Source organism: Lonchura striata, chromosome 21 (genome assembly GCF_050655825.1).
Source record: "Lonchura striata isolate lonStrDom1 chromosome 21, ASM5065582v1, whole genome shotgun sequence".
Classification (NCBI taxonomy): domain Eukaryota; kingdom Metazoa; phylum Chordata; class Aves; order Passeriformes; family Estrildidae; genus Lonchura; species Lonchura striata.
Window position 1 is genome coordinate 853,951 of NC_140723.1, and position 21,372 is coordinate 875,322.

The following is a 21,372-nucleotide window of genomic DNA, read 5'->3' on the forward strand; positions in this document are numbered from 1 at the left end:
TTCCCAAAGACATTCCCAAAGGGTGTCAGGTGTGTGGGGTTCCCTCTGGATTTGGGGTTCACTCACACACTCCACAGAATGACTGACAAAATACATTAACAACTCCACAACCAGACAGATTTTCTGAAAAGGCCTCAATTAACACACAGCTCCAGCTCTGATTTGGAAGGGCAGGGGTCACTCAGAACAAAAACTGACAGAAACCCCAGTTTTTCCTCAGCTTTTCTTTCTAATTGAAGGACCCTGCAGTCAACGAGCAGATCTTGGTTTATTTATTCTCACAGGCTGACTTCTGCACGTTTGCCACCAGAGCATCCTTCCCCACACCCCCCCGACATCCAGGATCCCACAGGAGCATTTCTGGTTCCACACCCAGGGGAACAACCCAAAAACTGCCAGGCAGCCCCAGAAACCCCAACAATCCTGCTCCCAGAGGAGCTGGCAGCCCAGCAGCAGCGTGGGGAAGCTCAGCTTAATGAAATTAGAAATCAAATCACGCTCTCTGCGAGGCCTTTCTGCTTCACCTGCCACCAGCCCTGGGGACGTTTCGGTGCCGTGCTGCCACAAGCTCCCTTGACACAGACACCGGATCTGAGAGCACAAGGCTGGCACCTCCACAGGCTCCACACCACCGTGGAACCCTTCCCTCGCTCATCTTCAGCCACAGGGCTGCAAGACTGAAAAATCCAACAGGCAAAGGAACAGACCGGGGGCGAAAGGGAGAGGAGGGAAAGGCAGGGCAGGCAGAACACAAGCCCAGGGCAGCGGGAGGTGGCCCAGCCCTCACCTGCTGCTGCCAGCCCCACGTCCAGGGGGTTCCTCTTGAACTCACAGCGGCTCTGGCTCTCTGGCATCACGAGCTGGCGGCTCTGGTGCAGGTTGGAGATGATGGTGGAGAGGTCGCTGTCGCGGCTGCGGCAGAGCACAAAAACCCCGCGTTAGGGAAATCCCATCTGCCCCCCAGAATTGATTTTTTTTTCCCCACGTGTGAGCCCATCTGGGAGAGGCTTTTGTGCACTCCAGCAGTGCTGGATTGCAGGAGAGCTCCCCCTTTTTCCCCTTCCCTCCCTCCCACGGGTGCCTCCGAAACCTCGCCTCGATTTTGGGGAGTGCAAAGCCCTTCCCGAGCTCCCCTCTCATTTCCCAGCAAGGACCCTGCAGCTGCCAGAGCTCCTGATCCCAGCCCTGCCAGATAGAACTTGCGTGGGCCAGGACTCACATCTAGGATGGAAAAACTGAAAGCGGAGGAATTGGCAGATCTGCTGCAGAATGAATAGGAAACTTGAACTGAAATAACTGATAGTTTTCTATCAGCTGCCACCCTTCTATTCTTAAAAACCGAAGTTTTTCCATTCCATCAGTGCTGGGACAAAAGGCTGCTTGATTTGATTGAATAATAGTTCTTCTCCTCAGAGAGAAACCCACCACGAGCCCGGACAGCAGAGCTGAGGGGACAGATTTATTTATTTACAAAACCCACTTTCAACTCCCCCTCCAACAGATCCTGAAACAATGCTCTTCCTTCTGGGAAAAGAGACTGTGTTAGAGCAATTCAGCAATATTGTGCCCGTTCTCCTTGCATCACACTGCTGCTAACTAGGCTGGTTTAGTCCCATTTTTCTGATTTTTTTCCTTCTCTGGAGAGGAAGAACACAACCAATTCACTGTAGCAGATACTGCAGCTCAGTGGTGAATGATTTTGCTGGCGAGCCACTGTCCAGCTGCAAAATATTCCTGATCTACAAAGAGTGAGGAGGAAGAGCAAGGTGGAACCATGGCAGGAGCTGGTGGTGCTGGAGCATCTCCCTTTTGTTTGTTTGTTTGTTTGCAGGAGATGCTGAGCTCCCCATCCTCCCAGCACCAGGGGCTCAGCTACACGGGACAACTTTTCTTCCTGCCCTCCCTCTGAAGGGGACACGGCAGCCAGGAGAGGCAGAGACACTTGGCAGAAACGACACAAATCAGGACTGCTGCCCTCCCTGCCCAGCCACAGCTCCCTCCCGTGCCAGCTCCCACCCAGGGGTGTCCTCACCTGGGCCCGGCAGGGCAGCCCGGAGGGTGCATTATCTGCAGAATTACCCAGCCCTGATCTGCCTTAAATACCCCCCCAATCCCCCCGGTGCTGCTGCCCCGGCCGATCCCGGTGCTCCCAGCCCAGCCCATCCCCGGGGCTAATCCGTGTCTAGCTCGCTGCTAATCAGATCAGTTCAGGACAGAAAGTCTTTAGGGACTTTCAGCGGGCGTCTGGCTGCAGATTTCCACGGGAGGAGGCTGCAGGCACAAACAGCCCCGCCATTCCCCATCCCTCAGGGGGATCAGCAGGAGAAGGGATGCTGGGATCCCAAATCCTCTGAGCACCCATGCATCTCCCCCAAAGCACTTCAGAGTGCTCCTTATGCAAGCACGAGGCTCATTACTTAAGCGAGCCCACAGGTGAGTGGGAAGCCCATTTCTCCTGTGCCAAGCAGTTTTGGGTCTTATCCTCTTTTAGCTGCCACCTTTAAGATGCATTATGCAAATATTTTGGTGTCTTAAGTCATTTATGGGATTAATGTGAAGTGATTATCAGTTCTTTTTAATCATGCCAATCAATAAGTGGCTGTCAGGGACAGAGGACAAATGCAGATAAACGCTGCCATCAGCACAAGGCCCGGAAAGGGCGGAGGAGAGGAGCCAGGAGAGCAGGGAGTGGGAAGAGAAAAATGGGATAATTACATCTTTGCATTTGCACAGTGCCTCGAATCCCAATCGAGCCCGGAGCAGCGCTGGTGTGTCAACACGTGCAGCTACTGGGAGGGATTGGTTTATCCACCAGGAAAATGCAACCCTCTCTGGAGCAGCCCCTCAAAAGCCAGAGAGGGCAGAACACCGGGAGAGATCCAGCAAAAACAGAACCCAGGAGAAGGAATCATCCCCACACCAGCAGTGCTGCCCTCCCTCCCCAAAATCTCCTGCCTTCAGGAGATTTTCCACGGGTTTAAGATAAAAACCATGGTGGTGTGCAAAGGTGCACCAGCAAACCCACGCTCAGGGAGGCACGGGCACACTCCAGGCTCCGAGGCTGCCTCAGTTTACTCACGAGTCAGGCAGGATCCAGTCCCCACTCTCCATCCCAGCCCCTGCTGAGCCACACACGGGGATGCAGGAACTTCAGGAGGGGACGAGAGGAGCGGGCAGCCCCCAGGCCCCTTTGGCCCCTGGGTGGGCACAGAGGGGCTGCCAGGTGCCCCCGAGGGGCACACGCCACCCCCAGGGCCAGGGCAGGGGGGTGGCAGCTCCCGTGCAGAGCCAGACTGGAGCAGCAGCACCTTCCAAACGTGTTTCATTCCAGCCATTAGCAGCGAGTGCATCTCCGAGGAGGAGAGGGACGGGCAGACTAATGGCTGGAGACAATTAACCAAAATATAAATCAGTGTCAGGCTCTGCAGAGCAGCAGGCGCCCGCAGGCTCTGCTCAGACTGCAGCAATGATGCAGAGGGGCAAGGAGAACAGTTTGGGCAGGATGGAAATAATTCCCACCAGGGGCTGCCTTTCCTGGCTTCCCTGGCTGCAGCTTCCCTCTTTTGGGGGAAGAGACAGAACATTCCACCTGACCCTGGGACCTGTCTGTAGGTAAGGGCACTGTTTAATCAAAGGGGGATTGCCTACAGCTGGCTGTACTCTTGTTTTCCAGCTGTTTAGTGACCAAGTTTGGTATCTCAAAGCCTGTTCTTATCTCAATCCCGCTTATAGTTTCTGCATTTTCCAAATCTTTTGCCAGGCAATCATAGTTACAAGGCTTTCCCATTTCATCTTCCCCAACATCTCCTCCCTTCTGATGAACAACTAAAATATTAGATACTGCCTTACTCGTTATTTTTTGCACACACTGAAGCATACAGGGTACTGCTACTAAAACTACAACTATCACTATTGGAACAATCAAGCCTATTTTACAGAGCTCCTTTACTGGGTAACTTTTCCTAATACTCAAACCAGAGGAAAGCTGGGAGAACACAGTCAAAAATCTCTGAAAGAATGCAAAGTAGCAGACTGGGAGGAAAGAGAGACTCAGAAAGTAAAATGGGAAGGAAATAAAATGGAAAAACATTTCTTTTAAAACACATTTCACCGGCTCTCCATCCCCTTAACGATTACCCAGTAAGTGCAGGGATTATATTAAATTTTACTGATCAATACAGCAGCCATAAAACTGTCCCGACCCTCTGCCCCTCCCTCCAATAAAGAAAGGAAAAATCCAATATGCAAAGGGAGGGATGTCAGACCTGCAGGGGAGAGGCCTCGAGGGCAGTGACCTGGCCAGGGCAGGGGGGCTGGTTCCAGGATGCTTCACCTGGCTCAGGTGCCAGGCTGAGATGTTCCCTCTGCAGTGATCCCCCCTGACCCGGCTGGGGCTCCAGGAGTGGCAGGGAAGCTGCGAGGAGATGAGAAAATCCCCAGGAGCTGCAGAATCACAAAGGGTTTTTCCTCTGCTGGTCTCAGCAGCACAAAAAACCAAGTTTCTGCTGTCAGGAGCAGTGTCCCAGCCAGAGCCACCGGCTGCTGGAGGAAACAGCACCAGGGGAGGCTCAGGTGGGACATCAGGGACATTTCCCACCCAAAACAGGGGAATAAGCCCTGGGCAGTGCTGGAGTGCCCCAGGAGCCCTGGGACACGGGCACTGCTGGCCTGGGCAGGGTTAGGGCTGGATCTGGTGACCCTGGAGGGCTTCTCCAGCCTGAGGGAGCCAGGATTTGCAGAGGGGTGTGTGTGCCTCAGGGCTGCCCAAACCCAGGCATGCAAATCAGGCAGGCATGGGGAGGGAATAATGAGCTTTTTATGGAAGCCATTAAAGGGTTAGTCCATAAATGCTGCTGCATCATTACAGCCCCGAGGAACGACCTGATGTGACAGCACAACCGTGGGAAGGCAGGGCTGGTCCTGGGCACTCAAGGGTGCCCAGATTTTCTAGTTAGCATTTTAAAAAAAGACCCAATAACTGATTTCTAAAGAAAAATCAGCACTCCAGTCCAGGCCCTGGAAAAAAAACCCTGTATTTGTTGAATCTGGAGGTTGTACAAGGACCTGGAAGAGCTGCAAGAGCAATTCCTGCTGCAGCCCCCACATCAACCACCACCAATATCATTGCTTTTCCCTCAACCTGCAGTGTCCAGCCTCCGTGGGCCATTTAATCACAGACTCATTGATTTTCAAGCCCCAGAGGGGACTGCTCTATCTCCCTGCCCTGACCTCCTGCACAGGACCTGTCAGAACATCAGCCCCTGGTGCTCCCAGTTAATGGTGGCAGCTCAGAGTGGAAAATACGTGTGAGCTGTGACTCTGCTGTGCAGGAACAGATCCCCCATCCCAACCCCGACCATGCCAAATCCAGTGCTCTGGGAATAAAATCATGTTTATTCCCGAGAACTGATGAATCCCCTCAGCTTCTTCCTTACTAGAACACAACGCTTCCTAACAAATTTTTAAAAAACCCTAAAAAAACCCCAATTCACAAGCTCTGAGTGCCCCCCACACAGACAGGGCACCAAAGGAGTGAGGGATGAGCCACGGTCCAGCCCCGCAGAGGCAGGAGTCACCCTAGGAGAGGGAATTCTGAGGAATAACTTCCCTCAGCATGAGGCAGGAATCACCCCGGGAGGAATTCTGAGGAATAACTTCCCTCAGCATGAGGCAGGAATCACCCTAGGAGAGGGAATTCTGAGGAATAACTTCCCTCAGCAGCCTGGCAGTGCCCTGGCATCACCCACAGAGGCTGGAGTCACTCTGGGAGGGAATTCTGAGGAATAACTTCCCTTGGCACAAGGCAGGAGTCACCCCAGGAGATGAATTCCAAGGAATACCTTCCCTGGGCGCTGGCAGGGGTCACCCAGGAGATTAATTCCAAGGAATACCTTCCCTCAGCACTGGCAGGGGTCACCCCAGGAGATGAATTCCAAGGAATACCTTCCCTCAGCACTGGCAGGGGTCACCCCAGGAGATGAATTCCAAGGAATAACTTCCCTGGGCGCTGGCAGGGGTCACCCAGGAGATGAATTCCAAGGAATACCTTCCCTGGGCGCTGGCAGGGGTTACCCAGGAGATGAATTCTGAGGAATACCTTCCCTGGGCCCTGGTAGGGGTCACCCAGGAGATGAATTCCGAGGACACCTTCCCTCGCACTGGCAGGGGTCACCCAGGAGATGAACTCCGAGGACACCTTCCCTCGCACTGGCAGGGCCCCGTGCCAAGGTGACCGCCGTGCCCGCAGTAAGGCCAGGGTCACTGAGTCAGCAGCGGGCAGGGACGGGGATCAGGGACAGCCGCGGCTCAGCCGCCGGTCACCTTGGCCAGAGCCCCAGCCGGCCCCGGCCGGGCGGGCACCGCGGGATTGGGGCCAAGGGGACGGGGCAGGGCACAGGAGGGGCACGGGAGCGGCCCCAGCTGCCCCGGCAGCGCTGCCACAGGAGCTGCGGGCACTGCCACAGGAGCTGCAGGCACTGCCACAGGAACGGCGGGCACTGCCACAGGAACTGCGGGCACTGCTGCCACCTCCCCTGCTGGCACTGCCACCTCCCTGCCACTGCTGCCACAGGAACGGCGGGCACTGCCACAGGAGCTGCGGGCACTGCCACAGGAACTGCGGGCACAGGAGCTGCAGGCACTGCCACAGGAGCTGCGGGCACAGGAGCTGCGGGCACTGCCACAGGAACTGCGGGCACTGCCACAGGAACGGCGGGCACTGCCACAGGAACGGCGGGCACTGCCACAGGAACTGCGGGCACTGCCACAGGAGCTGCGGGCACTGCCACAGGAGCTGCGGGCACTGCCACAGGAACGGCGGGCACTGCCACAGGAACTGCGGGCACTGCCACCTCCCCTGCCACCACTGCCACCTCCCCTTCCACCTCTCTGGCATTTACTATTTAAATAAAATTTATATTTATACTAATTTATATTAAAATAAAACAATACTATTTATATTATAATAATTTGTATTATATTTACATTTTAATAACATATATTATTAATATAATATATAATATAATATATATTAAATATTATATATAATATAATTATATTATATATAATATATTATAATATTCATAATATATTCATTATATAAACACAATTTATATATTATTTACATTTTTATATTACACAATAACTATAGAGTATATTGTATTATTCTATATCACACTGTATTATGTATTATATTGTACATTGTTATAAGTATTATGTATTGTATTATATTATTATCTATATGTATTATACTATGTATGTGTATTATACTATGTATGTGTATATCATGTTTCGTGTATTATATCTTATTGTATATTGTACAAATATATTGTATAAATAAATATAAATAAATGTATTGTACGTTGTATAAAATGTATTGTAATGTAAAATTTATTGTTTATTGTGTATTTTATTATTATATTTTATTATATACATTGTATATAATTATACAGTATATTGTATTATATATTACACTGTATTATATATTGTACATTGTTACAAGTATTATGTATTGTATTATATTATCTATATGTATTATACTATGTATGTGTATTATACTATGTATATGTATACTACCTATATGTATTATACTATGTATATGTATACCATGTTTTATCTATTATATTGTATATTGTACAAATATACTGTATAAATAAATATAAATAAATGTTTTGTATGTTATATAAAATGTATTGTAATGTAAAATGTATTGTGTAAAGATATTCTATTGTTAAATACTTGTTTATTTGTGTACTATTAATTATTTGTGTTATATGTTATTATTATTATTATTATATATGATATTAGATTTATATTGTATTTGTATTGCTTGGCTTTTTGGGTAGCTTTCCAAACTTCACCACTGGCAAAAAGCCCTTTTGGGTCACTCTTTGTCCTTCTCAGACATGAACTGGCCAGCATCCCACGTCTCCTCCCAGGAACTCCAGCTCCCAGGACCTCACCCAGCAGGGAAACGAGGGAGGGGAAAAGAGGAGGGAGGGATGAACGAGTTTTGCCAAGCCGAGGGAGCCGAGAGTTCTGAAAATCCCAACCCTACCCATGGGCAGCACCGCCCTAAACCTCCCCGCAGACTGAGCCTGAAAAAACAAATTAATCATCCTGCAACGTCCCCAGCAAAATGCCCATAAAATTTCATTAATGCTCATGACAGTTCATAAAAATGATCAGTAGGGCTGGCAACTCCAAAATAAGGTGGAAATAAGTATGAAGATGTTTTTACTGTAAGCCTGCTTTGTCATTCAGCTCTCTGCAAGCCCATAAATAAAAACAAGATGGAATTGCAGCACCCCGAGAGACGGGGAGGAGAGAGATCCCTCAAGAGTGGGACTTGTCAGGGACACACCAAGAGAGGGACGGGGGCTGGCAGGGCTCCTTAAACCCCCAAATTCCCCTCGTTTCCTCCACCCACAGCTGATGAAACATTCAAAATCCCTGGGCTGAGCAGCTTTAATGGGTGCAGGGGCAGGAGGGGAGGGAGGATCCCCTGGAGTCCCTCACAGCACCCAGGGGTGTCCAGGGCACTCCAAACCATCCCAGCCCCACGGAGGGTTTGTTCTTTGTGGGTCGGTTCTTCCTTTGAGGATTATGTGAGCTGAAGGGTACTAGGAATTCCTCCCAAGGCCCAGCAACACACACAGTTTATTCCAAATCCTTCAGGATACCCTACAAAAAGGTCCACTTCCCCCTCCCATGACAGCTGCACCAGCACACTGGGGATAAACATGGCCAGAATTACTCTTAATAAACTTTCCACTTTTCTTGCAGGAATCTGAACACTCTTCTCACCTTTATTTGAAATGCAATTTCAGTTTTAAATGCAAGGTAGAGCTGGTTTAGCAGCTCCCATTCCCCTTCAGCATCTGAATCTCTGCTAGACCATAAATGGTCTCCTTTCCCTGCCCCATCCCTGCGGCCAAATAAATCTTCCTGGGTGAGTGCAAGAGCAGAAAGTGCTGCTAATGAAACGATGATGACATCATTAATTCAGATTGAGTCATACTTTTCATCACTCCAGATTTTCTCCTGGTTTGGCCTTATCCCTGTAGGAAAGGGAAGAGCCACTCAGGTACCTCTGCTGTGCCCGATTCCTAAAAGCCCAGGGTGAGGACTGAAATCTTCCCCTGAGCAGCCCGTGCCCAAACCCAGGGCAGGAACGATGTGGATGGGCTGAATTCAGCCTGATATTAAATAAATGTCCTTTTCCTGCCACTGCCAGCCGTGGCTGACACATCTGTGGTGTCCCACTGGGCACTTCTGAAGCCTAGAGCCAAACTGTCCTCGGAGTCCCCAGGAGCTGTGGAACAGTCCTGCAGGTCCTGATGGGCAGAATTCATCTTGTTCTGCTCAGCAGAGTCCCCAGGAGCTTTGGAACAGCCCTGCAGGTCCTGGTGGGCAGAACTCAGCTCGTTCTGCTCAGCTGCAGCTTTTCCAGCTGGGGAGCAGGCAGGGACTGCCAGAGGGGACAGGCAGGTCCTGCCTGGGGACACTGCTCCCCCTGGCCCTGCTGGACCTGCTCAGGGCTCACCTTCAGCCTCCAGCTGCTGAAAACTCCCCCTGACCTTTCAGCCCCGCTTTCAGGTCTGGGAGATTAGAAAGGAAAAGCTTACTAGTGAAAAAAAAAATAAATAAAATAAAAGCAGGCAGCCCCAGAGGCTCCTCTGTCAGCGCTGGCAGGGCAGAGCAGCAGTGCTGTGGCACTGATAACGTCACCTGTGTCACCCAGCAGGGCTCTGCTGAGTCAGGAGCAGCCTTGACACCTCGAGCAGCAGCTGCTTTTCAATCCTCCCCTGCTCTCCTTTCCCAAGGAAGCAGCTAAATCACCGCATTTCCCATTTTCCTCGCTTCTCCCATCTCGTTTCCCAGGTGTTTTCCCTGATTTATGTCTTTTTCCTCCTGCTGCACATCCAGCAGGGCAGGTCCCTGGTAACCCCACAGCTGAGCCTTTCTGCCAGCCCTGCTGGAACTGAGACCTGCTGGCAGGGCTGTGTGCTGCCAATTTGGGCCACTCAAATACAGAGCAGCCTCTTCTCTCCTGCCATTTAAACCCCAAATCCTTCCTCTGCCACACAGCATAACCAGTTTGTTGGTTTTTTTTTCCTTTTAAATGGGCTGGATGGGCAGCTTTTGACAGCTGGACTCCTCAGGAAATGCAAAACTTCTGTTCCCAAAGGGAATTACTGAGGTTTCTTCCAGGACAGAGCTAAACCAAAGGGAACAGTCAAGCTGAGGAAGACCAGCAAATGTATCTGACATAAAAATCACACCATTATTTTATTCCACGCATTGCAAGCTCAGAATTATTTTTTTAAGAGTGGGATTTTAATTTCCAAAGGTGTTGGCACCCTCAGCTGCCATTGTGCAGAATCATTGCTCACAGGGCCATTAATTAAGGCACTGTCAGCACTTCCATCCCAAACCTCTGCCTTTTAGGAGTTTATAACAGCCATAAAACTCTGCTCTGGGCTGAAATTTAGCATGAAAGGCTCTGCCTGGAAGGAATCCATCCTTTTGTATTTGAGAGTCCCAAAAGCTTGGAGCAGCTAACCAGGGGTTTTATTCTAAGGCTGCCTTTCAAAAACCTGTTTTTATGGGTGCCGAGCTGCTGCACTGGCTCATTGTGCTCACTGTGGGGTGGGGTTTGTGCTCTTAACGCTGGAAAATTTAGGAATTATGGGGGTTTGTGCTTCAGAGCCACAGCCTGGGCTGAGTTAAATGACAGAGAATTCCTCTGCCCTCACTGCTCCCTGTTGGAGGAGGAGTCCACGTGGATTTCCCACCTTCATTCCCACGGCCAGGGTTTAATTCCCTCTCCAAGGCAGGGACATTGTCCTCTGCTCCACCTGGGGTATTGTTTTCCCTTTTTTCCATCTCTAACTGAACAGGTTCACACAAAACATCAAAAACCCTTTCAGCAGAACTCCAGTTTCTCCCTGGGTTGCTCTTTGCCAGTGGATCCCACAGAGCAGATCCTGATCTCCCCACAACCCCAGACCTCACCCTGCCCTCAGCTGCCTCCTCCTCATTTTCTCCTCCCTGAGACATTTCCCAGCTGCTCAGATTTATTATTCTCATTCCAAAAACCCAGCAGCTTTCCACAACTCTGGATTTTCCTGATCAGAATATAAGAGACCTTTCAAAATCCCAGGTTTTAGTGCAAATTCCTGGATTTTTAAAGGATTAGAAGAAGAGTTTGTGACTGCTGGCAACACAGGATATCACAGAGGAATATCCATGTTTGCAACTGGAGATCTTCAATTTATGAATTCCCACCTTCTTGGGACCAGAGTAAACACAGCAAAATTGGGCTTTCTTCAGAAATCTCATCAATTCTCTCTTCCAATGTAAAAGGGACTCGTTATCCCCACAACTTCCCCCAAAATAAAAACGAAAGAGGGTGTGTGGGAAGGCGAGGATGAGGAACAAAGGGAGGAAGAAAAAAAAGCCCCAGAAGTGACAGAAATGTTCATTCACATCCATCAGCACCCGGCCACAAATCAGAAACTCTCAGCCTACCACAGAGAGGTGCCCAAAAAAGGTACCTGCAAGAGGTCTCTCGGAAGGAGATGTTCAGATCCCAGTGGGTGTGAATCCTGGAACAAACAACCAAAAAAGAGAGGTCAGAGGCACGGGCTGAGCGTTCACCTCCTGCCCCTGAAACCCCAGGGACCCCCACAGCCCTCAGAGCCCCAATTCCTGCCCCAATTCCTGCCCCGTCCAGCCCCAATTCCTACCCCAATTCCTGATCCGTCCAGCCCAAATTTCTGCCTCATCCAGCCCCAATTCCTGCCCCGTCCAGCCCCAATTCCTGCCCCAATTCCTGCCCCGTCCAGTCCCAATTCCTGCCCTGTCCAGCCCCAATTCCTGCCCTGTCCAGCCCCAATTCCTACCCCAATTCCTGATCCGTCCAGCCCAAATTTCTGCCTCATCCAGCCCCAATTCCTGCCCCAATTCCTGCCCCAATTCCTGCCCCAATTCCTGCCCCAATTCCTGCCCCGTCCAGCCTGCAGCATCCCTGGGAATCCAGGGCTGTTTTTCCCTTTTTTCCACATCCTCATGAGGTCAGTGACACCTCCCAGCACCCTGAGCAGGTGCTGGAGCCTCCCCTCATCCTGCACCCATCCCACCAGGGCTGTTCCTGCCCACCCTGCTCAGTCCCAGGTGCTGTCACTGCATTTCTCCTCCCACACAGGGAAAGAGGCCACTCTTTAAAACAGGAATTAAACGCATCCAGCCACAGGACAATGCTGGGCTGACATCCAGCAGCGTGTGAGGAGCTTGCTGTCAGAGCTGAGCCTTCCTCGCTGGCTCCCCTGGCTTTCAGTGCCTGCAGATTCCTGGGATAACACCCGGGATCCCGACAGGCTGGGCAGCTCCCAGGCTGAGCTCACACACTCATCAGGGCTGGCTGGCATCTCCCTGCCAGGGGAGGGAAGCCAGAGCTCCCCAAACTGCTGCAGAGCAATGGAATTTGTGGGTCTAACTTGGAATTAGGGACTCGTGAAGGCTGGAAAAGCCCCCCAAGCTCATCCAGTCCAACCAGCAGTGCCACGTTCACCCTGAACCGTGCCCCCAGTGCCACCTGCACCTTCCTGGAGCCTCCAGGGATGGGGACAATCCTCCCCTCCTGTGTCTGGGACAATCCAGAGCACAGCACAGCCACGACTGCCAAGGGCTGAGGTGAGGGACCAGCCAAGAAACTTCCAACTCCAGCTCGAATAATCCCCAGACTCCCCCCTGCACCAGTGCCCAGCCCTCGGAGCAGCAGGAAACTGGGAACGGGGAAAGGAGGAAAAAGCCAAGTGCTGGAACCAGGAATGAGGTGTTGGCAGTGCCAGGGGTGCAGGGGGCACAGCCAGGGCTGCAGGAGCAGAGCACAGGTCTGCTGAGGCCTGGCCCAGCTTCCCCATCCCAGTTTAACCTAGTTCTGCTCTCAGTGGGGGCCAGCAAAGCCCCGGCCCGGGGGGAGGACACAGCAGGTGAATTAGGGCAGGAGCAGATGGGGCACAGACCCCGCAGGGCCCAGCTGTCGTGTCTGGGTCTGGCGCCTTTGTGCTGCTGCTGCTGCCCCCAGAGCCCCCCCAGGCCAGCAGGAGGGGGTCAGGCTGCTCCTGATGCCCCCAGAGACACCAGGAGGGGGTCAGGCTGCTCCTGAATCCCCAGAGATACCAGGAGGGGGTCAGGCTGCTCCTGATGCCCCCAGACCACCAGGAGGGGGTCAGGCTGCTCCTGAATCCCCAGAGATACCAGGAGGGAGTCAGGCTGCTCCTGATGCCCCCAGAGACACCAGGAGGGAGTCAGGCTGCTCCTGATGTCCCCAGGGCCAGCAGGAGGGGGTCAGGCTGCTCCTGAATCCCCAGAGACACCAGGAGGGGGTCAGGCTGCTCCTGATGCCCCCAGACCACCAGGAGGGGGTCAGGCTGCTCCTGATGTCCCCAGGGCCAGCAGGAGGGGGTCAGGCTGCTCCTGATGTCCCCAAGGCCAGCAGGAGGGGGTCAGGCTGCTCCTGATGTCCCCAGAGATACCAGGAGGGAGTCAGGCTGCTCCTGATGTCCCCAGGGCCAGCAGGAGGGGGTCAGGCTGCTCCTGATGCCCCCAGAGACACCAGGAGGGGGTCAGGCTGCTCCTGATGCCCCCAGAGACACCAGGAGGGGGTCAGGCTGCTCCTGATGTCCCCAGAGACACCAGGAGGGGGTCAGGCTGCTCCTGATGCCCCCAGAGACACCAGGAGGGGGTCAGGCTGCTCCTGATGTCCCCAGGGCCAGCAGGAGGGGGTCAGGCTGCTCCTGAATCCCCAGAGATACCAGGAGGGGGTCAGGCTGCTCCTGATGTCCCCAGACCACCAGGAGGGGGTCAGGCTGCTCCTGATGTCCCCAGGGCCAGCAGGAGGGAGTCAGGCTGCTCCTGATGTCCCCAGACCACCAGGAGGGGGTCAGGCTGCTCCTGATGTCCCCAGGGCCAGCAGGAGGGAGTCAGGCTGCTCCTGATGTCACCAGAGATACCAGGAGGAGGTCAGGCTGCTCCTGATGTCCCCAGAGACACCAGGAGGGGGTCAGGCTGCTCCTGATGCCCCAGACCCCCCCCAGGCCAGCAGGAGGGGGTCCCTGCTCCCCACTCGAGGCCCTGGAGCAGCTGCAGTGCCCAGTCTCACCCCACTGGGACAGGAGGACTGGCACCCCTTCGGAGGGATCAGTGCTGGGCTGGGGGCAGCAGGGGTTCCCTGGGCACTGAATTCCTGTTTCTCCTGCTCCTGCCCTCTCAGGAAGGAATTGTGCCTGCCCCCCGAGCCCAGCTGTGCCCCACGCTGCAGCCCAGCTCCCAGGGCAGGAGGAGAAGCAGGGCACAGCAGCAGGGAGAGCTGAACCCAGCTGGGAGAGTCCTGCTCCCCTCCGAGGAGACACGAGCTGCTGCAGAGCGCGGGCACGGCGGGCTGGGCACCCCCGCCCAGAGCTGCCACACAGCCTTCCTCCACTCCTAATAAACACGGCGAAGCAATTACAGTAATTAAAGATCTGAGATAAGGGCCCTTTGCATTTGGGGGGCCCAGCATTATCAATTACAGTTATCATGTTGCTCTCCCTCCTAACGAGCAGTGTAATTCTGCAGCATTAAAAGCATCGTTAAAGGGGCAGGAGGAGCAGGGCACTTCACCAAAACCACTGCGGGGTTCCCTGTGCTCCTGAGCAGCCCAGGTGCATCCCAAAACACCTTTCCATGTCCAGCAGGAGCACTGGGCAGCTGCAGTAATGACAGATTTTAATTACAGGAGGCTTTATGGGCAGAGCTGGCTGCTCTTCTGCCTCCCTGCTCCGAGCCCTCGGCATCCGTCTGAGGGAAGGGGCAGCAGCTTCTCCTCTGCCAGGCAAGGAGCACATAAAACACCAGGAAAGCAATTCCAGCCCTTCAGCTCCCTCTGCTCTGCTTTTACAGGGCTTGTCTCAGGATCTGAGCCCTGCTGTGCATCACGGGGAGATGACAACCCAGCCGAGCTGCAGGGATCTGCACGGGGGCTGAGGCACGCTGCCCTCGGGGGTTTGTTCTCTGGGGTTACAGGTTTCCTGAAATTCCTGCTTCTTCAGAGGGCTGGGAGCACCTGGGATTTTGCAGCTGAATGTTGGGGGCACTGAGGCCTCCCAGGAGCAGCCAGGTGAGGGTTCCCAGGAACTCAAGACAATCCATGCTCCTCTTCCTCTAGGACTGCACAACTCCAGGATGAATGCTCACGGCACTGAGGAGAACAGGATCAAAATCAAGCAGCTCCTCCTCTCTGCTGCAACTCCATCACTCCTCCTCTACTCCTGGAGGCTCTCAGGATGCTCTGACACTTGTAATCCAAGAAAAAACCCCACACCTTGCTGCTCTATAATCCAAGAAAAAACCCCACACCGTGCTGCTCTATAATCCAAGAAAAAACCCCACACCTTGCTGTTCTGTAATCCAAGAAAAAACCCACACCTTGCTGCTCTGTAATCCAACAAAAAAACCCCACACCTTGCTGCTCTGTGACCAAATAAAAAACCCACACCTTGCTGCTCTGTAATCCAAGAAAAAACCCACACCTTGCTGCTCTGTGACCAAATAAAAACCCCACACCTTGCTGCTCTGTGACCAAACAAAAACCCCACACCTATCTGTTCTGTGACCAAACAAAAACCCCACACCTATCTGTTCTGTGACCAAACAAAAACCCCACACTTTGCTGCTTCCCAAACTCTGCTCCCCAGCACTGAACCCCCAGCCTCAATCACATCACAATCTGGGCACAGCTGACAGCAGGAGGCAGGATTTGGGATTTGGGGCTCTGCATTTCAGACAGCTGAAGCCCACAGATGATTTCTTGGTCACTTCCTCGGCCACAAAGCCACAGAGCCCTGGGCAGAGAGTGAGACCCGAGTGACAATCTGCAAATCCAGAGTGCAAAGTGCACTCCCAGGAGGGGTGACAAATCCCCAGCAGCTGCCCTGGGTGAGCTGCAGCGTGCCCTGGGCAGTGGGATGCCAGCCCTGGAGGTGACCCAGGGGCAGTGCTGCCTCTGCCCGGGTTTCTGTGTCTCTGCCCACCCTGCAGGTACCTTCTTTTCATGATACTGATGTGCAGATCCTCCTCCTGCTTCACTTCGGGCTGCTGCCCATTGCTCTTGTCGCTCTCCTGGCTGTCCTCGCTGTGGGAGAAGAGGGAGCTCAGCTCCTTCTTGGGGACCCTGCTGGGGGGCAGGGGGATGCTCCTCTTCTCTGCCAGGCGGCCTCGGTTCTGGGGTGGGTTTGGAAAGAGAAGAAAGCAAGGATTTGGTGAGGAATCTCGGGATTTCCACAAAAATCCGTTTACCCCTGTCAAAAAGCTCTTTTTGGCAGGCCAAAGCCGTCACACGTGGCTCACACTTTGTCATTTTGCAAAGGACTTTGGGGCACAGGCACTTCTGTTTCTGATTTTTCCACTTCTGACCAAGCCCTGCACTTGCAGCCTCTGCCACCCCTCCGTGCCCAGCCTGCATCTCACCCTCGCCGGGAGGAAAGAATCAGGCACCAAACTCTGCCTCCAGAACCTTTCCCAGCTAATATTCCCACATCACCATTGCATTAAAGCTTTGCCAGCAGCCCAGGGAAGTCATGCTGCAGGTGATGCAGGCCTGGAAAGGGACACCTGCCAGCAGCAGGGACACCAGGGAGGCTGCAGTGCCTCAGAATCTGCAAATTTAGCAAATAAAATCACAGAACTGGGACAGGAACCCCAGCCAGGGCAAGTGCCCGTTCTCTGGACAGGGAAGAGGTGTGTGAAATAAAGCCAGTAAATGCACAGAACACCTAGAGAGCAACAGCTTCTCTGGAAAAAAAACGATTTCAACTTTCCAAATTAACCTGGCAAAAGGCAGAAGTCCTGGGGAAGGCTCTGCAGGGGAGGAACGCTGATAGGAGAGCCCAGGTTTTTTTAATTAAACAGATTAAGAACTTTCCACAAATACCAAACAAAAACTTGTTTACCTCTGTCAATAAATCCCAGTTGTGGTCGTTAAGGGCAGCCCTAATGGCTGTGATAACGAGCTAAACCCATCTGGAAGGCATCACCCCAGGAGCCACAGCAGCTTTTCCCCCTGAGCTGCAGGGGAGAGGGGAGCCGTGGGGGAAAATGGCATAAAATTGGGAAAATTTATGCACTTTATGAGCCGGGCACCTCTTGCCCTCAGACACGTTTTGTGTTCAAGGTGCTCCTCCAGTCCTGCCCTCCCTGTGCACACAGGGGACGTGCCCCAAGGGCAGCCTCTGCCCAAAGCCACCTCGGGAGAGCCAAAAGGGGACAAGAAGCAGGGCTGCTCCTTGTAAATCCCAGAATTCCCGCCCAAACAACCCCATTTCACAAGTCCTGCTTGCGCTGTATTTTTACCCTCAGGTTTGGAGGGTGCTTTATTTATTTATTTATTTACTGCGCTCCCCAGAAAATTAAAATAGACTGAGCCAATCAATTCTGCCTTTTATACTCATCTACAGCCGGTTTGGAATCAATTGCACTTCCCTAATCTGCTTAGAGGAATCCAGCAGCAGACACGCTTTCAAATCACTTTCAAATTAAGCACAAAGGTAGCCAGAAGCCTGGCCCAGAACCTGCTCCAGAATCAATTGTCCTGCCATTGCCTGGGAGGGCTCTGCCTTCCCTGTCCCCTTTCCTGGGGTTCATCTGTGCAGGCAGGGAAATTGGGCCCTGCTGGAACTGAAGGAAATGTGGAAGTTTTAACCCAAAAGAAAGTTGCCCAGAAGGGAAGCTGCAGCTCTTCCCATCAAAATTAACAACGTGGTTTTGTGAAGCCCTGAAGAAACAGAGAACCAAGGTGTGGGAACAGAGGGGAACATTTCCCATTTACAATCTCTCCGTGAGTTATAAAGCCCAAAGGAGAATTTGTTAAGAGAGCGAGAGCCACGCTTTTCTGGGAAAAGCCAACTGGAATTTCCAGGCTTTGAAGGCAGGTAGGTCCAAGATAGAAAATCTGTCAGGCCTTTGGAGCTACCTGCTTTCAGAACCTCTTTGGAAGGAGGCTGCAAACAGAAAAACCTCTCCAGGACATCCCCAGGGAGGAGCAGCTCCCAGACACAGCTGGGAGGGGCAGGGCAGGTGCAGAGTAATGCAAAATAGTGCAGAATAATGCAAAATAGTGCAGAATAATGCAGAATAGTGCAGAATAATGCAGAATAATGCAGAATGCTGGCCCAGGAACCCTCCAACACCCTCAGCAGTGCCTGCAAGGGGCCAGAGCTGCTCCCAGCGCTGGCTCAGCTCAGGGAACCTCCTGGGGGCTGCATCCTCCTCTCCCAGCCCTCGGATGGGGAGCAGAAAATCCCTTTTCCTCTTTAATTAACATAGCCAAACCTGTCCAAAATCCTCCAAAGCCCCTGTGAGTGCTGAGGTCTCTGCAGAGCAGCCTCCTCTCGAGCCTCCCCTCCTTCAAACCTCGCTCAAGGTGGATTTTTTGGGTTCTGGCTGCAGCTAATGAGGCACAGCTGGAGCCAATAACCCCCAGCGCCCTCCTCTCCTGCTCCCACCCCATCCCACCAGGCTCTTCTGACACCATCAATGCTTTCATTGCCTCCAAAGTGCTGTCAGGTAGGGGGTGGCTTTGGTTTAAAAAAAAAAAAAAAATCACCAGGAATATTTCCTTTCCCCGGGAAAAATCAGATGGATGCAAGCACATTATTTAAGGTTATCCAAGCCCAGAGATGCAGCTGCAATTAAAAATAAAAAATAAAAAATAAAAAAAAAAAAATAAAAACAACCAAGAACTTGGGACCAGCAGCAGGGTCTGGAGTGGAGCAGCCTGGAAGGCTGATCTTTTTGTCACTAGAGGAAAGGAGCATCAGCAAGGTGGGAAACACTGGGGGGTTTGCTCCCTCCTGGGGAAATTCTGATTACAAAACCAAATCCTGCTGCTCCCACCCATCCGAGAATCCCCAGACCCAAGGAGCTGCACAAGAACCTTGGGGGAGATGGGAAGGGAAGGGCAGGGCCCTGGCCAGGACAACCCCTGGTGAGAATTTAATTAATCCCAGCCACGGAAAGACCAAGAGAGATTGAGCTGCCAGGCAAAAAGAGCTCCACAGAACAAAATAAAAACAACAATGCAAAGGTTTGGCAGTCCAGTGAAAGGCTGGAGCTGATCCCAGTGGGAATTTACCCCAAGAGGAGCAGGTGCAGTCCCTGGGGACACAGGCAGCCAAGCCAGGGCCACCAAAAAGGCACACAGCAAATGCAAATGCCCCAAGAATTTGCTCCCAGTTGAAAATATCAAAGCTGTTTGCAGGATGATTCACGTGCCTGTGATTCAACCCTCAAAAGTAATTACTATTGGAATAAAAAAAATACCTGCAGGAGAAAGCAGCCCGTGCATCCCTTGTCCACAGGTAAGGCTGGGAAACACAGGGAGCAGACAGGGAATGCTGGGGGGAGGTTTGGGAGCTGGAGAATTCTAAATCTCTTCCATATGTGAAGGAAATCCTCAAGCCCAGACGGCATTTTCTCTCTCTTTTTATTGATAATAAAGATAGGGGAAAGGAAAGGGGGAGGTTCAGAGAGCCCGAGATATTTTCCTTTTGCTTTTCCAAATAACAAACCTGGCGGAATGGCTTTAATTAGGGCCATTACACAGCAGTGGGGACCACACATCCCCCTGCAGGATAACTGGCAGAGTTTGCATTTCCCTTCAGCTGTGATTAGTGTAAACACCTCGCAGAGGGTCAGCTTGCCTTCCAGGATAATCCTGCCCTGTCCCCTGGGCCTTCATTAGCCCGCTGTGCTCCCAGCCCCGCTGCTCCAGCAGCAAATCCAGCCTGGGCTCTGCGGGATCTGCATCCCAGCAGAGCCCACGGGCTGCAGGAGTGCCCAGGCTCCCATCCCACCTCCTGGCCCAGGGTTCGTGAAAAAACACGTCCCCAGGACCCCTCGCAGCCGTGCCAGCCCTGGGCACTGACAGGTTTGTCCTCCTCCAGGGACACCAGGGTCACACCGGGACTGCCCCAGCCCTGCCGGGATGGCCCAAAGCAAGAGGGAGCAGAGGCACAGCAGCAATTACTAAAGAGCAACAACATCTCCTCTGAAAAAACCAGCTCGTTTCAACTTCCCAAATAAACCTGGCAAGAGGCAGAATTCCTGGGAAAGCTGGGCAGAGCTGATGGAGGAGCCCAGTGCTCGGGCAGAAAACAGAGGCAGGACAGACCAGAACTGTCCCAGCTTTTGGAGACTGCCACAACCTTCAGCAGTGCCATGGCAGGGCTTTGCAGGCTCTGGCAGAGACCTGAGGGGCACAAAAACAGAGAAATGGGGCACAGGCAGAGCCTCCCCAAGGTCTGCTGGCACCAGGGCACAGAGACCCTGGGGACAGCTGTGCCAGCAGAGCCACCCCTCAGCTGCCAGCAGTCAGAGAGCGGCTCAGCCCCAGCAGAGCCCAGATCCTGTCCAGGGTATTTTATCTCCAAGTGAACCAGAGAGGAAAAATCACCCTCGACCACAGAACCAGAGAGGAAAATCACCCTCGACCACAATTTCCCTGAGTGACCCCAAGCACCTCCCTCGAACTGCTTGTGCTCAGGCTCCTGCTGCAAAAGCCACCACCAGCACATTCCCTGCCTGTCCCTGTCCCTGTCCCCCTTCCTGGGGTTCATCTGTGCAGGCAGGGAAATTGGGCCCTGCTGGAACTGAAGGAAATGTGGAAGTTTTAACTCAAAAGAAAGTTGCCCAGAAGGGAAGCTGCAGCTCTTCCCATCAAAATTAACAACGTGGTTTTGTGAAGCCCTGAAGAAACAGAGAACCAAGGTGTGGGAACAGAGGGGAACATTTCCCATTTACAATCTCTCCGTGAGTTATAAAGCCCAAAGGAGAATTTGTTAAGAGTGCGAGAGCCACGCTTTTCTGGGAAAAGCCACCTGGAATTTCCAGGCTTTGAAGGCAGGTAGGTCCAAGATAGAAAATCTGTCAGGCCTTTGGAGCTACCTGCTTTCAGAACCTCTTTGGAAGGAGGCTGCAGAGTGTCCTGCTCTCTGTTTTCTGTGTCTGTCTCCACATCAAATGAGTTTGTCCCTTTCAGCCCGAGGTTGCAAAGAAGGAAGCAGTGATGTGAACCAGGTCCTCAGGCAATCTAAGTCAGCTCTGATGGAGCAAAAGTCAACTCACACCACTGAGAGTGGAACACTGCTGCTGTCTCCTAAATAAAGGCAAAGCTTACAGATTTTTCCCTTTTTTCTTTCCTTGCCTGCTCCACCTCTCAGGTGAAGAGACAAGGAGCAAAGGGCATGGATGCTTTCAGACATTTCCCCTTCTCTTCCCACTCCTACTGCTGCACCTCTGGAGCAGCAGAAGAACAGGAGAGCAGCAGAAGAA

The 21,372-nt window shown here is 52.5% G+C and overlaps 1 protein-coding gene across 3 annotated transcripts in view; it reads right to left on the minus strand.

Annotated features, from left to right (window-relative positions):
• SAMD11 (sterile alpha motif domain containing 11) overlaps positions 1-21,372 on the minus strand; it is a 79,298-nt gene that overhangs the window by 39,695 nt on the left and 18,231 nt on the right. For all 3 annotated transcript variants that reach the window (XM_085558649.1, XM_085558648.1, XM_021537770.4), the window contains exons 4-6: positions 16,088-16,266; positions 11,559-11,609; positions 788-912 (exon numbers count right to left, since the gene is read on the minus strand). In XM_085558649.1, coding sequence (XP_085414775.1) covers positions 788-912; positions 11,559-11,609; positions 16,088-16,266 — 355 coding nt within the window. The remainder of the gene's footprint in view (positions 1-787; positions 913-11,558; positions 11,610-16,087; positions 16,267-21,372) is intronic.